Raw genomic sequence first — 15,608 nt, 5'->3', positions numbered from 1 at the left:
AGAGCACCTGTAGGCTGCTTTCCTTTCTACTCTTACTGTTAGTGGCTGTGGAGTCAGCCCGACTCAGGCGACCCCACACGCAAGGGAATAAAACACTGCCTGGCCCTGCGCCTTCACCATGATCGGCTGTGGATCAGGCTGTTGAGCTCCACAGGGTTCTCCTTGGTTGATTTTCAGAAGCAGATCGCCAGGCCTTTCTTCCTAGTCTGTCTTAGTCTGGAAGCTCTGCTGAAACCTGTTCAGCATCACAGCAACACGCCTCCACTGACACATGGGTAGTGGCATGATGCGCACTGGCGGGGAATCGAACCCAGGTCTCCCGCATGGAAGGCAGGAATTCTACCACTGAGCCACCACTGCTCCTTTCTTTTTACTAGTCAGAATAAAGCCTGGGGAATGGAGAAGGTGGTCAAGGCTTCCACCTGCTCTCTTTCACCTTGTCCCGTGAGTTCTTTATTCACAGAAGCTGTGGGGTGCCTGGGGTGGCAGGAGACTCAGAGGGTGGTGTGGACTGACCTGCCAGATGTCCGGGTTGAGGCACAGCTCTGCAAGGCCATGGGGAGTTGGGGACCCCCTGGAGGGTGCCATTTGGCTCTGCATTGGTGAAGGGGGCATGGTGGTGGGCTGGGGAGGGTGGCAGGTACACGGCATAGGGAAAGGTGGCCATAAAAACAATAGAGCAGCTTGTCTGGGAGGAAGCTGGTGGATGGGCAGGCAGGGTTCTGGAAGCTGTGGCGGTCAGCTGGGTGTCGGGGACCTGGGGAGTTACCTCTCATCTCCAAGGCAAGACTGTTCACTGGAGGGGTGCACTCAACAAGCATGCTTTCCACTCCAAACAAATTCTCTCTGTAAATCCCTCCCCAAGGCCAGACCCCACCACAGTGCGTCCCGTCTCAAGGTGCCTCCAGAATGCTTCCTGTTTGGCTGAGGCCCCGGGGACTCTCGTCTGCATCCTTCCACTGGTGACAAGTCTTTGTTTGCTGAGAGTGGAATTTAACTCTGAGAAACAACCAAAGTTCATGGAGCTACTCCAGGGACTTGTACAGGGGGTCAAACGACGCAGCTGAATTTTGGGTCCAAAATGGCATTTGGCCACAGAGTCATGAGGCTGAGTTCCTTGTGTCCTGGTGCATTTATTTAAAAATAACCTCTCATTACCCCATAGTCATCTGCTACATTATATTCTTTTTTTTAAGTCTGAAACTTTTTAAAATCGTGCTGAATATATGTGTAAGAAAACATCTGCTGTTTCAGCTTTGCATGTACAACTCAGTGACATCGATCATGTCCATCTTGTCTGACCATTGCCATTATTCATTTCCAGATTCTTTTATCACCCGTATCACCCTTAACATAATATATATATTTTTTAATTTGGAAAGCTCTCTGCAAACCAGGTAACTCAGGTCCAGGCCAGCTCAGGTATCCTCGGAATCTGGGGTGCACATGCCTGCCCACCCACTTGCCCCGGAAAGGTGTCTGCTTACCTCCAGTCGGCCAACTGCTGGGTGCCTGCCATGGTCTCGGGAATCACGGTCGCGTGCTGCACGGACGTGTGGGTGGCCACGCCCGTGAGCTGCTGCCACGCGGGGGGGAGCAGGATCTGCTGGGTCCCACTGGGCCAGGCCTGCTGTAGGACAGAGGACACAGCCTGCTGTCACGCAGATAACTAACCAGCACGAGGCAAGTGCTTATCATGTGCCTCCAGAAGGAACCAATGTTGCCGACCCCTGGATTTCAGACTCCCAGGCTCCAGAACTGGGAGAGAATCAACGTCTGTTGTGTTAAGCCACCTGGTTTGTGGTGCTTTGTCACACAGGCTTAGGGAACCGATGCACTACCATCCCTCCATCTTTGTCTACTGCGGGGGCAATTGATTACTAATTGATTACTTTTGTGTGGCCTTTCTAGCCATGGTCTTTTAACTCCCACCCAGGTGATTGGTGGGATTGTGTGATAGGATGATCCAAGGGGATTGGTCAGTTTTACCTTACAAGAGAGCCAACTCCAGAGCAGAGAAGAGAAGCCCACCACCACCAAGGAAGGAGAGACCAGCAAGAGGCGGCATGGTGGACTTCCCAGCTCACGGAGCAAGAAAACAGTGCCTTTGGGCAGAGATTGAGGGCCAGAGAGGCCTGCCTGTGAGTACGGCTGGGGAGGGGCTCTCCTGAAGAACAAACTGTATCCTGAGTGTTCCTGAGCCTGTATAGTAACTGTTACTTCCTTAATAAACCGTATAATCTTGAGTATGGTCTGTGAGTTGTGTATGGCCACTGCAATGAATTATCGAACCCAGGAGAGAAGTAGAGAGCGCTGTGTGAGGGATGGCTGGTGTCAGAATTAGTGAAGATGGTGGAGAGGGGAGGCTTGTCTGCCCTCTGCCTCATAGGAATCAGTCTTGGGCTGTTGATCTTGGTTCTTGTTCCCCATGGTGGGGCTGCAGGAGGTCAGACACCTCCCCCATGCTGTTTTTACACCTACTCACTGATGGTTCCTGTTGGTGGCCACGTTGTCAGCTCTGGCCTGGGGCTGGGGAAGACGGAGGTGTCAGCCCCTTTTAGGTGACACCAAAACTTTCCAACTTATATTTGTAAGCCAACCCATCCGCATCACTCCCAGGTCATAGAAACAAGAGACGTGATTACAGCTCCCTCTCTAGGCACAGGCCCTCCGGCTGCACCAGAGACACAGCCTGCTGCTGGGAGGGGCAGCGGGAAGGCAAAGAAGATGAACATGAGGAGTGGATTCAAGACTCTATCTCTTAAGTGTTCACAAACAAAATCCTTGAAAAGATTTTTTAAGTATTTGGATAAAAAGCAGGATGGATATATTTAAAGCAGATAATAGTAGATGGAACAGCCCTACCTGATACCTAGAAGTTTACGCCTTCATTTGAAGGGATCTGCTTAAATGCTCAATTACTGCATTTTTTAAATAGCCATCATACTAGTCCTATTAGTTAACCTATTTTTGTCCATTGAAAGGACCATTTAAGCTATCTAGGGGAGAGCCCCATCTTAACCAGCTAACACACCGGCACAGATTCAGTGACAAACGGAGAGAAAAAAATGTGACCAATAAACAGTAAGACCCAGCACGACCCTGGGTAGGCAGGGCGCTCTTCACTTCATGTATCTCGGCTGTCTGTGCGCGTCAGGACACGTAGGTCTACCCTGTCCTTTTCACTGGCTACACCGCGTTCCACTTTATGCATACATCAGTTTATTTCACGAGTCCCCTACTGATAAGCATTCAAATGGCTGCTGGTAGGTCCCCATTAGGAAAACTGCAGCAATTAAAATCCTCATATGTGTATCTTGTTGTTGCCTTTCTCAGTTACAGCTTTAGGTTGAATCCGCTTGGAGATTTATAACACTATAGGGACTCTTTTCCGGTACGCACAAGGCAGAGCTCTCCCTGCTATGTAAGACCAAGAGAAATGGATCCAGAAATGCTGAGCCTACTGGTTTCCACCTAGCTGAGCAGGGAAGAATGTCCGTTTAGCCAATAAACCAGTTGCCCATTCGGACTCATGGTGCCCCCATGCATTTCAGCGTGGCACGGTGCCCCACAGGGCTTTTAATGGCTGAGTTTTGGGAAATCAATCACCAGGCCTTGCTTCCAAAGCACCTCTCGGTAGACTCGAACCTCCAAACTTTCAGTTAGCAGCTGAGCACTTAATTGTCTGCACCACCCAGGGACTCCATTTTAGTTAATAACTCCCCCCCCAAAAACCCAAACCCCTGTTGCTGTGGAGTCAATTCTGACTCATAGCAACCCTATGGGACAGAGGAGAACGGCCACATAGGGTTTTCAAGGCTGTGAACTTTACGGAAGCAGACTGCCACATCTTTCTCCCATGGAGCTGCTCGTGAGTTCGAACCACTGAACTTCTGGTTAGCAGCTGAGTGCTTAACCACTGCGCCACAAGGGCACTGTTAGCTAATAAGAGATGCTAACTATTATTTCTTTCAGCTAGTTCTTTGCCTGCTAGTGTTAAATGTGCAAACACAAAAAAGGGTCCATAATTATCCTCTAGAGAGTCTGTGTGAATTCTAAAGACTTTGGCCAGGATTTTTGCCCCTCAGATAAAATATGGACTAACAAGCTTCTTTACCCTGGGAGTGAGCTGTTGTCCTTTCTCTTGGTTGGTCTCAGCATTTTCTCAACTCCCCGCTACCAGGCTGTGCAAACACAAGGAAGCTATGAGGATCCAGTGAGAGAGGAAGGCATAGAAAACCTGCTTCCAATACAGACGGTTCTCTTTATAAACTTTCAAGAGGACAAACATTGTGCCTGCCAATAGAGGGTGTGAGGGGTCACTTGCACACTGTCCCGTTTGGACTTAAGAACAAAGGGACAAAGATTGGTGGCTACTAATCTTAAGCAAGCTCACCCAGAGGACAGAGGACGAGGTGATGCTATCTAACAGAATGCCTGAGACTGGTGTCGCCTTGGTACCTGCCTTAGTCTCCTGGGGCCGCCACAGCAGAAACACCACACGTGGGTGGCCTTGAAGAACAGAAATTTATTTTCTCACAGGTGTCGGCTGTGTCTATTCCTTCTGTAAGCCCCTCTCTTAGTTTCTGGTATCCGCCAGTGATCCTTGACATCTGTGCCTTGGCACCCGCCCCTGCTGCATGTCTCTGTCTGTTCTGGTCTTTTTATAACTCAGAAGTGAATAGATTTAGGATCCAACCTACCCTGGTATGACCTCCTGAACATAATAACAAAAGAAAAATCCTATTTCCAAACAGGATCACACCCACAGGTACCAGGGCCAGGAATTCAACACATATTCTTGGGGACACAATTCAATCCATAAGAATACCAAAATCAGATAAGGACTCTACAGGAAAAGACTATCAAAAGCCATTTCTCACTTCTATACACAGATGCAAAAATACTAGCTGCAGTATTTACAAACTGAGTCTAGTACTAAAAAACATCTACACACATCAAACCCAATATGACCAAATAAGGTTTATCTCAGAAACGCAAGCACAATTTGACACTAGGTAATCTATCAATGTAACTGGCCACATTAACAGATGAAGAGACAAAAACACAGGAGTATTCTCCAACAGATGCAGAAAAACATTTGATAAAATTCAATATTCATACAGTAAACTCAGCAGACTTGGTAAAGCGTCTCTATGAATGCTACAGTAAACACAGCACCGAAAAGAAGAGTCAACGGCTAGAAGCATTTCCTTTAAAGTCTAGGTAAAAGCTAAAACCACCCCCCCCGCCCCCCCAAAAAAACCATTGCCGTTGAGTCAATTCCACCTCATAGTTCTGCTCTGTCCTATAGGACAGAGCAGAACTGCCCCATAGGGTTTCCAAGGAGCGCCTGGTGGATTTGAGCTGCCAACTTTTGGTTAGCAGTCGTAGCACTTAACCACTATGCCATCGAGAATAAACAAGGAAATTTTGAAGAACGATATGAACACAGAGCTTTCCCTACCAGATACCAAGTCGTACCTTAAACTTGTACTAATGAAGACAACGGGCCATTAGAGAAGCCAATGGAAAAGAAGCGAACCCAAAACAGACCTACGCAATTGGACTTTATGAAAAACAAACAAAAAACCAAAAAACAAACAAAAAAAACTCATGAACTTCTATTCAACAAGAGTGTCTATAAATAAAGTGTCTTTGGGAACACCTTGGCAAAAGCCTTTGGGAACCTACTTTATTTAAAAATAAAGGTGGTTCTAAACTAACGACATTTAGACCAACCATCTTTGACCCTCACAATAGCAACGATCACACAAAGGCAGAATCCAAAAAACCAAACCTGTTGCCATCAAGTCGATTCCAACCCATAGCGACCCTACAGGACAAAGCAGAGCTGCCCCACAGAGTTTCCAAGGAGCACCTGGTAGGTTTGAACTGCTCACCTTTTGGTTAGCAGATGTAGCTCTTAACCACCACGCCACCAGGGTTTCCAAAGGCAGGATATCAGGTGGTGAAAACATAGGGGCTGGAGTCAGACTTCTTGAGTTTGTGGCCTGGTTCTGTCTGTAATAGTTGTGTGACTTTGCGCAAGCCATTGTACCTCGGTTTCCCCTTGGTCAAATGCAGACAAATATCTTGCCGGGTGGTTGTGGGGATTCAGTCAACTAACAACCATAAAGTATGCCACATACGGGATGATGTATTTGTTATTAGAATTCAAGTGTCATGCACGATTTATTATTATTATTGTGACTGTGATCTTAACATTTACAGACACGTTACAAGTGCCACCCTACTTTCACCTCTGTCGTCTCAATCTACCGTCAGCACCTACGTGGATAGGAAGGAAGGTCCCAGCTTCGGCCTTGGTGAGCCTGTCTCTTCAGCTGAAAAATTAGGAGATAATTGCTAAGGCTCCTTTTGGCTATAAAAAAATCTTTTCTGCTTTACAAAAAAAGAATTTGAAGCAAAGACACGTTAACTGACTTGCCTTAGGTGGCAGCAAGTTACTAGTGGATTTAGGATTAAAACCTAGGTCTCCCAGATGAATGTGCATTATAAAGACACCACGATAGTAACAATTTCCCCTGACTCTCCTTGTGTCTAAACTTCTTAGAATAGTAAGCTGGGTACTTCGGAAGGTAATTCACCTGGGGACCATTTAGAACATTACTGACACATTCCAATGACTCAAAGCACCTAATTCATTACCAGGGAGGAAGCTAGAGGAGAAACGTCCCTTTTGTGAAGAGCATTAACATGGGTAACGGTGATACCAGTAATAATAAAGGGGGAAGAATTACCTGGGCAAGCAGACCCGGCTGGATCTGAAGAGGCTGAGCTCCTGGGGCTTGCGTGACGATGGGCACAGCGTTCTCCATTCGCACTGAGTAGCCGGCATGCTTTGAGGGAGAAGCCTGCAACCCTACGAGCAGTGGGCAAGGACGAGAGGGTGCAGGTAAGTGATCGGATACAGCTGGACCAAGAAAACCTTCCAGTAGGCTGTGCCATCTCTCAACGCCCCCTTGGTGTCAGTCCCTCCACTCGACCAGTAGGTACTTCCAGGTCCTTTGGAAGTTTCCCCTTAGTTTCAAACATAAATTGAAAATAATACTAGTAACTAACCTTGAGATGAATGTTTTTAAGGGTTAGAAGGTCAAATTAAGGCATCTGCAAAGGCAGCAGTGGGGGCAACTTACGATGACAAGTTACAAGGGGAAAACAACATCTATTCTTGTATATGTCAACATTGAGGTCAGGGGCGAGGGGGCAGAGAATGGATGAAACTATCTGGACTTGTCTTGACTTTGAAACTGAGCAACCACAGACATGAGTGCACCATGGGGTTTGCAAACATACACTCGTGATGACTAACTTTATGTGTCAACTTGGCTATGGTGCCCAGTTGTTTAGCCAAAACACCAGTCTAGTTGCTGCTATGGAGTAGTTACATGTGATTAAATCAGTTGACCTTGGGTAGAGCAGATGACCTTCCATAATGTGGGCGGGCCTCCATTAATCAGCTGAAGGCCTTCAGAGCGAAACAGGAGTTTCCCTAGGGAGTGCTCTGCCTTGAGATGATAAGTGGACATTTTGGGCGCACTCTCATCTCACTCTTCCTGTCTTCCTACAGATTTTGGACTTGCCAGGCCTCCAGAACATTCTGGAGACTTCTGGGTAAATTATAACTGAGCACACGGGTGTTTGGAGTCTACAGGAGAGGAGTGCTGGGCAGGTGGCCAAGAGTCATTAGGGGTATGGGCTCTGCAAGGTTATTTTTGCGACAGGTTTATATTCTTCAAGGGAGTAGGGCTACGTTAGCTGTCAGAGATTGACCCTTTTCACAGATAATCCACACTGAGAAAGCCTCCACGTGAAGACACTCAGGAGCTGACATCAGCATAAAATGGGAGAAAAACAATGGGCAAAGGCTGAAGCCAGGGTATCACGCCCAGGGGCAATCTCAAAGTTTGGGGGGTGTGATTCACCTGGCCTCATCTGGCACCCCCTTGAACTTGCCCGCTCTAACGCCCCCTCACTATGCCTCTGTGTTATGGATTGAACTGGGTCCCCCCAACATATGCTTTTTTTGGTAAATTCTAATCTCTATCTCTGTGGTTATAACCCATTTGGGAATGGGTTGTCTCCGTTATGCTAATGAGACATAATTAGTGTCGGCTGTATCCTGAGTCAGTTTCTTTTAAGATATAAAAGAGATTAAGCTAGAAGCAGAGACGGGGGAGGGGAGATGCCAAACCATGTGAAGATCACCCAGAAGCAGAAGCTCAGAAGAGACAAGGACCTTCCTTCAGAGCCGACACCCTGAATTTGGACTTCTACCCTCCCACACTGCAAGAAAATTAATTTCTGCTTGTTAAAGCCACCCGCTTATGGTATTTCTGTTACAGCAGCACTAGATAACTAAGACAGCCCATGTACAGATTGTCCACCAGCGACAAAATCCCTGGCCAGCGGTCAGGATAACAAGCATCCACTCGGGGCTGAAGCACGAGTGCCATTGTTTCTGGGCTGGCCGGAGCCCTCAGGTTCTGTGACACCAACGCTCTCACCGGAGGAAAGAGCCAGGCCTCTCCACAGGGAAGTCAGGGCGGCCGACCGCTCTGGGGCTGGGGCCCTAGAGGTTGTCCTAGCTGCGCCTGCTCATCCTTACCTTGGAAGCCGGGGGGACACACGATGAGAGCTTGCTGGAAGGGGTCAGGCCGGGCACAAATCTGGGCTGTTCCAGTCTGCAAGGGCATGGTACGCTGGGCCACTGCAGCCATGGACGCCGCGGAGGGCTGGTAGAGTGCAGATTGGTAGTTTAGTATGGAGACTTCGGGATTGGCTAAGGAAAGAGTGGCACTGGTGGAGGTGGGAGCCTGAAGGAATGACGGGAATTAAACAAAAATAAACACAAAAAAAAAAAAATGAGGGAGGTGGTGTGTTGGGAGACACGAGTCTAAATCAAATAAACGAACTCAAAGAGGAACAAACAAACAAATCGACAAACAAAAACCAAGAGCCAAGAAGTAAAAACAGAGGGGAGTGGAAATACAATGCAAAAGGCTCAGGAAAAAACAGGCGCCTGCAGCCCCACAGACACGGAATCAACCCTGGGGCTGGGGCGTCCGGTGGTCTGGTCAAACACTGGTCTCGTGTCGCTGTGAAGATATCTATACGTGACTAACGTGTACAACCTGTTGACTTTAAGTAAAGCAGATGACCCTCTATGATGTGGGTGAGCCTCATCCAATTAGTTGAGGGCCTCAAGAGCAAAAACCAACATTTCCAGGAGAAGAAATTCGGCTTCAAGACTGTGACACAGAAACCCTGGCTGAGTTTCCAGCCTGCCGTCCACCCTGTGGATTTTGGACTTGCCAATCCCCGCAATTCTGTGAGCCAATTACTTAAAATAAATCTCTCCCTGCCAACTCTCTTTCTATATATAGATCTACCTGCCTATCTGGAGCCTTGGTGGTGCAGTGGTTAAGAGCTCAGCTGCTAACCAAAAGGTTGGCAGTTCGAATCTACCAGCAGCTCCTTGGAAACCCTAGGGGGCAGCTCTACCCTGTCCTGTAGGGTCTCTATGAGTTGGAATCGGCTAGATGGAAATGGGTTTAGTTTGGTTTTTCGCTGTCTCTCTCTCTGTCTACATTGATACCTGACTCCTGTTGGTGCTGGGTCTCTGGAGAACCTGGCAAACCCAGATGGTGTCTGTGCTGTGGAGAGCAGGCTCTCCTTATTTGATGATGGCTGCCAGCCCCTGCTGTGGGAGGCCCCTCAGTCCTGAAGTCTTTGAGACACTCTTGGGAATGGATGTGACGGCTTTCACATCAAGGGCAGTATGGAGGGGCATCTGCTGGTGTGGTCAGGGACCCCAGTTCTCCAGCCCCACAGGGCAACACCCACTGCAAGGACGGTCGGGTGGGGAGACTTGACTGGACCCAATGTCTGTGTCTGAGGTCTATGCCCATCTGACATCCCCTAAATGCTTTTCACGTTGGATGGGGCAGGCAGATGGCAGATGGTGGTGGCAGTTTGGGGCTGTGGCAGCTGAAATCGGGTGTCCCACAAGGTAGATGGGAAAAAGCTCGCCTCTTTAAGGAGGTGACAAGGGACAGAAGCACGCTGACACATGTCCGGCTGTGGGTGCCTCAGGGCTGGGCTGGGGGCCGGATAGAAATGCCTCTCTCTTGGGACTGCAAGCTTTAGAGAGCCTAAGGAGAGTGCTGAGAACATGAACCGCCCCCAGGGAGCAGCAGACTCCAGGGGCCTCTCCTAGAATGTCGGCCGAAGGAGCCATGACAGGCCAGGAATGAAGCCAGGCCTGAGCAACCCAACTGCTGATGAAAGGCCTAGAAAATGTGGGGGGTAGGGGGCACTGGAAAGCAGGGGCCAGAGACTTCATTACAGCGAGCCTGTCCAAACAGAGTGGCTGGCTGGCAAAGGGTTGTGCTCCAGGTTTACAGCATATGTACCTCTCTGAAGTAGTGGGTCTGAGTATGTGTGTTTGTAGGAAAATGTGTACGTATGTGTATCTGAGTGTGTACCTGTGTGTATGTGAATGAGTAGTTTGTATGTATGTGTGTACATGTGAACGTGTATGTGATATTTGTATGCACGGGTATATATACAACAGGAGCCCTGGTGGCACAGTGGTTAAGCACTTAGCTGCCAACCAAAAGGTTGGAGGTTGGAACCCACCAGTGGCTCCATGGGAGAAAGACGTGGCAGTCTGCTTCCATAAAGATTACAGCCTTGGAGACCCTATGGGGCAGTCCTACTCTGTGCTATAGGGTTGATATGAGTCAGAATAGACTCGGCGGAAACGATTTGTTTTTTTTGTGTGTATGTGAGTGTGTGTGTGAATGCATACGTGAGCATGTGTAGTATGTTGCATATATGAGTGTGTAAGAGTGTGTACGTGTGTGAGTGTATGTGAGTGTGTGTGGTGTACGTGTGTTTGGAGGATACCCAGGAGTATCCTGTAACCTTACAAAAAGTGTTGTCATTACAGATTGATATTAAGAGAAGGAAAGGTCTAGGACACTGGCTTGGGAACCACTAAGACTGAAGACAGGAGTAAAAGCTTAAGTGTCTCGGACACTGGAGGCACCTGCCTGAGGCTCAGTGGTTATCCATCCATTAAGTACTTCCTGATGTCGCCCATGTTCCGAGCAGCGTGTTAGGTGCTGAACCCCATGGGAAGAAGATCCTAGTCCCCGGCCCCGTTCGGTTCCAGCTCCTGGCTCCCGGTTGTGGGCTATGAACCTACTGGTTGTCCCTCTGACTTGGAGAAGAGATGGTTTATCTGTCCTGAAAGGAGGCCTTGAGGACCCAGCAGTGTTGGGATGAGGGAAAGGGCCTGACCAAGGGCTCTGCTCTCCAGAGTCCTTTCCAGCTCTAGAATTCTCCGATGAGAAGATGTCAGACATGAAAGGGTAATGGCATCTCCTTTACCTGATCCCCATACTGGGCCAGAGGAAAGCAGGAAAGAGGTACCAACTCAGAATCACTGCCTTAGCGAGTCCTTTCTGGGGCTTTCAATGGGGCCAACAGTCAAGGCTGAGCGCCTCTGTCCCTGAGAGGAAATTCCCTTGGAAGCAAACACTTCCTTACTGGTGGAGTATGACACTGGAGGAGCCCTGCCTCCTGACTAGGTCTGCTGGGGGACAGAACCCCCGCCTCACACTGTGTAACCGCCTGCCCCTCCCTGTCCTCAGGCACTCGCTCCCTGGCCCTTCTGATCCCCACTCACCTGGTTATGGACAGTGTTCAGCTGGTTGTTAAAGGTCATGGTCAGGTTGGTGGACGTGCTGGGGGCCACGTGTGTGATGAAAGGGGTTTTGCTCTGGTTCACCGTGTCGTACATATTCACCCGACGCTTGCAAATTTCCATGTTCTGGAAACAGGATTTGACGCTGTTTGTGCAGAAGGCAGAGGGAGACAAAGGCATAGGAAAAGGGGAAGGTAAGGTGGGGTAAAGAGGAGAAAACAGAGAGGGAAGGAGAGAACGGTTAAGACAACTGGGGAATTAACTTCACGTCTAACCTCCTGGGATTTCTGCACAAAAGTTTGTGTGTTTGCAGCGGTCGACATCATTGGGACGAGCTGTCCCTGTTGTCCCCCCCACCCCTTCCCCCCATCCTGGATAGTAAAGGTCCCACATCTAACACAGCTGTTCTCACTGCCCTTTCCTCCATCACTGACCTACTGACAACCCCATGGCTCACTGTCCACTCTCCACATGGTTTCTGATCCACAGACAGAGTGTAAGTTCTCTGATTGGGAACCTTCGACTTACACATAAAACAGCAACTTCCAGCCTGCCTTCCCCGCCACCCGCCAGTACCATCTAAGGGACAACCCGGGAACTCTCCCACCCGGGATCAGGGCCATGGGGCCGCTCTTCCTCCCCACTGGAATTGGGCATGTAGTGCAAACACTAATGATCATCACAATCAATAATGAAGGTCCCTGGGTGGCGCGAACGGTTTGTACTTGGCCGTTAATCAAAAGCTTGGTGGTCAAACCCACCTAGTGGCACCTGGCGACGGGAAACCCCTAGGTGCAGTGCTGTTCCATAACACATGGGGCCTCCTAAGTCACAAGCCAACAACAAAAGCAAAATCAACATCACAATTAATAACGGCTAAGGCTTTTTTTTTTTAAGGCTAACATCCAGCGAGCCCTAAGGTATCTGCAAGCCTACAACCACCACAAGAGGGAGATACTATTTTGGTCCTTATTTTCCCATTAAGGAGGAAGCTCATTGTCACTGGGCACCGTGTAGTCGGTTCTGACTCATGACCCCATGTGACGGAGTAGAACTGCCCCACAGGGCTTCCTAGGCTGTAATCTTTATGGGGTCAGATCCCCAGGCCTTTCTCCTGAGGACCTGCTGGGTGAGTTCAAGCCACCGACCTTTCAGTTAGCAGCTGAGCGCTTAAGCACTGCACCACCAGGGCTCCTTTAAGGAGGAAGCTCAGAGAGGATAATCTGCCAAGGCCAAGAGCTAATACCCGGCAATCTTCCCATCTACAGACACATCTTCTTTGATCTCTTTCCTCCTTCCTTTTTCTTTTTTAATTCTTGCCCAGATACCTGAAATAAAAATTCTCTCCCTCTTTCTACCCCCACTGCACTTATGAATCAAAACAAAACCCTAGCTAGGAGAGTAAAGCATACAAGCGATGCTGACCCAGCCCTGAGGAACAGGAAAGCCCCACAAGTCGGCGCAACCAACTGTTCACACACACGTGGAAACCATCACAAACGGCCCTTCAGAGTCCATACACTGTTTCTCCTGCAGTTCTCTGTCTTCTTCTAATCAAACGTACTTCTCCTCAAATGCAAATAATCAAATAATCAAACCCCATTGGATTTTCAATTTAAAATGTCTATCTTAATTACGGAAACCCTGGTGGCATAGTGGTTAAGTGCTACGGCTGCTAACCAAAGGGTTGGCAGTTCGAATTTGCCAGGTGCTCCTTGGAAACACTGTGGGGCAGTTCTACTCTGTCCTATAGGGTTGCTATGAGTTGGAATCGACTCGACGGCACTGGGTTTGGTTTTTTTTTTCGGTTTATCTTAATTATAAATAATGTGATACCGTATTCTTACACAAATAACGCGCACTATACATTTATTTTTGCCAACTGCCTCTGATTTTTGTAAGCACGCCATGCCATTTTTTTTTTTTTTTTTTACATGTTGCTGCAAAAAAAATTTGGCATAGTACTGTTATGAAAATACCTGGGAGGGAGAGCATGGTTGGCAAAAAATGGGTAACACCCATGTTATTTGCGTAAAAATGCATAACTGAATATAGATAAAATAATAGTTTTCTACTATTTTGGGATCACAAATGTATACTATTTCCACATACCACAAGTATGCTATATTTTGGGCCAAACAAACCGACCCTAACTGTACCTTGTGTTTTTCCTGATACCAGGCTAGTTGTTTGGGTTTTTAGCTGTTGTGGAGTTGGACCCCGACTCATGGGGGTCCCGTGCATGACAGGAGGAAACATTAGTGAGCCCTTCGCCATCCCTATGATTGACTACAGATTGATCTGTTGTGATCTATAGGGTTTTCACTGGTTGATTTTCAGAAATAGAGTGCCAGGCCTTTCTTCCATGTCTGCCTTAGTCTGGAAGCTCTGCTGAAATCTGCTCAGCATCGTAGCAACACACAAGCCTCCACTGACAGACGGCTACACATGAGGTGCACTGGCCAAGAAGTGAACCAAGCTCTCCCACGTGGAAGGTGAGATTCTACCACTAAACCACATTGCCTCAGACTGCAAGCGCCCACAGGTAGGCCCGACATGCTGGCTTACCGCTGTGCACCGTACCTGGCAGCACACGGTGTGCTGAGTGAATGAATGAACAAGCCCAAATCCAAACTGACTGAGTCTGCCTCAGAATGGTGCTGGGAACAACATCTGGCATGGAACATGGCTTTGCTTTGTGTTCACTGATGTATTGGGCACCTCCCTTCACGAATACCCAGAATCCGGCTCATCCAGCCTGCGCTCCCCTTGTCCCTCCTTCTGTGTATAAAGCAGGGTTGGCAAGCCGTGGCCCAGGGTCCAAATAAAGCAAGCCCGCTACCCGCTTTTATAAATAAAGTTTTATTGGAATGCAGCCTCCCTCTTTTGTTTACGTATTGTCTACGGCTGCTTTCAGCTACAGCCACAGAGTTGAGTCTTTGTGGCAGAGACCGTATGGCTGCAAGGCCTAAAATATTTACTGTCTGGGCCTTTTAGAACCAGTGTGCCACTCCCTGGAAGAAAGCGCCAAGTAGATACCTACTGTGTACTATGGGGGAAGTCGAGGAGATGAGTCATGGTGACAAACGGGTGGTTCAGGGTCTCGATCGGTGTGACCCTCTTGTCAGCGTCTATGGTCAGCATCTTCTTTAACAGGTCAATGAACTCCCGCCGGTCGGCCTTCTCCACCAACATGTCGCTCCCTTCCAAGTCTGTCGTCATGTTCACCTGGGAACAAGTAGGGACAGGTTACTCAGAGCCCCCGGGCCTCCCCTCCCCTTGTTCTCTGCCCTGCAACCTCATCCCCGTCTCTCAGTCACCCCATCCCCACTCCCACAAGGCTGTGGGGCCCTGCCTCAGGCACTACCCACGTGGGATTACTGTCCACAGGATGTGGCTTTTCTCTCTTTGGGAACAGCAGTGGGGGTTGGGGGGGAGGGGGAGGGCTCTGCCAGACCTGCAAATCCACAGAGACAACAGGGCGCAAACAGTTAAGGTGAAATGTAGCTCTCAGCACACCTCATTAAAAATCCCCACAGCCCAGCAGAGGATAATAAAATGCAAAAAGGCCTATTAACCTCTGAGGGGAATGTGAGGGCCTCAATGCCCTTCCCTGTCTCTCCTGTTATCCCCTCCAGGGCTCCCAAATTATTTCAGTTCTGGTTCACCGGGCCACCTACACCCAAGGCAGGCAGACAGGAGCTTTCTTCCAGGACAGGTCTATTCTGGGAGAGCCTTCCAAAGGCTGGTTTTGTGGTGTTTTCTCTGTTTTCTAAGACATGCTCTGGAAGCCAATTTCAGTTTTCGCAGACAATCCAAGCTTCTGACCAACTGACGAGCACGCCGCTCAGGATCACAATTTGGTTACTTA

At 48.8% G+C, this 15,608-nt stretch overlaps 1 protein-coding gene across 4 annotated transcripts in view; it reads right to left on the bottom strand.

The window, feature by feature from the left end:
• Positions 1 to 15,608, bottom strand: part of HIPK2 (homeodomain interacting protein kinase 2) — a 181,899-nt gene that overhangs the window by 21,059 nt on the left and 145,232 nt on the right. For 3 of the 4 annotated variants that reach the window (XM_049894784.1, XM_049894783.1, XM_049894785.1), the window contains 5 exons: positions 14,781 to 14,965; positions 11,720 to 11,882; positions 8,633 to 8,840; positions 6,765 to 6,886; positions 1,488 to 1,630 (listed from right to left, as the gene is read on the bottom strand). In XM_049894784.1, the coding sequence (XP_049750741.1) occupies positions 1,488 to 1,630; positions 6,765 to 6,886; positions 8,633 to 8,840; positions 11,720 to 11,882; positions 14,781 to 14,965 (821 nt within the window). The remainder of the gene's footprint in view (positions 1 to 1,487; positions 1,631 to 6,764; positions 6,887 to 8,632; positions 8,841 to 11,719; positions 11,883 to 14,780; positions 14,966 to 15,608) is intronic. The other variant, XM_049894786.1, reaches the window with a different exon arrangement.

The sequence above is a fragment of the Elephas maximus genome, chromosome 8 (assembly GCF_024166365.1).
Source record: "Elephas maximus indicus isolate mEleMax1 chromosome 8, mEleMax1 primary haplotype, whole genome shotgun sequence".
NCBI lineage: Eukaryota > Metazoa > Chordata > Mammalia > Proboscidea > Elephantidae > Elephas > Elephas maximus.
Note: the sequence above shows the minus strand (reverse complement) of the source record. Positions and strands in the feature narration are given on the sequence as shown.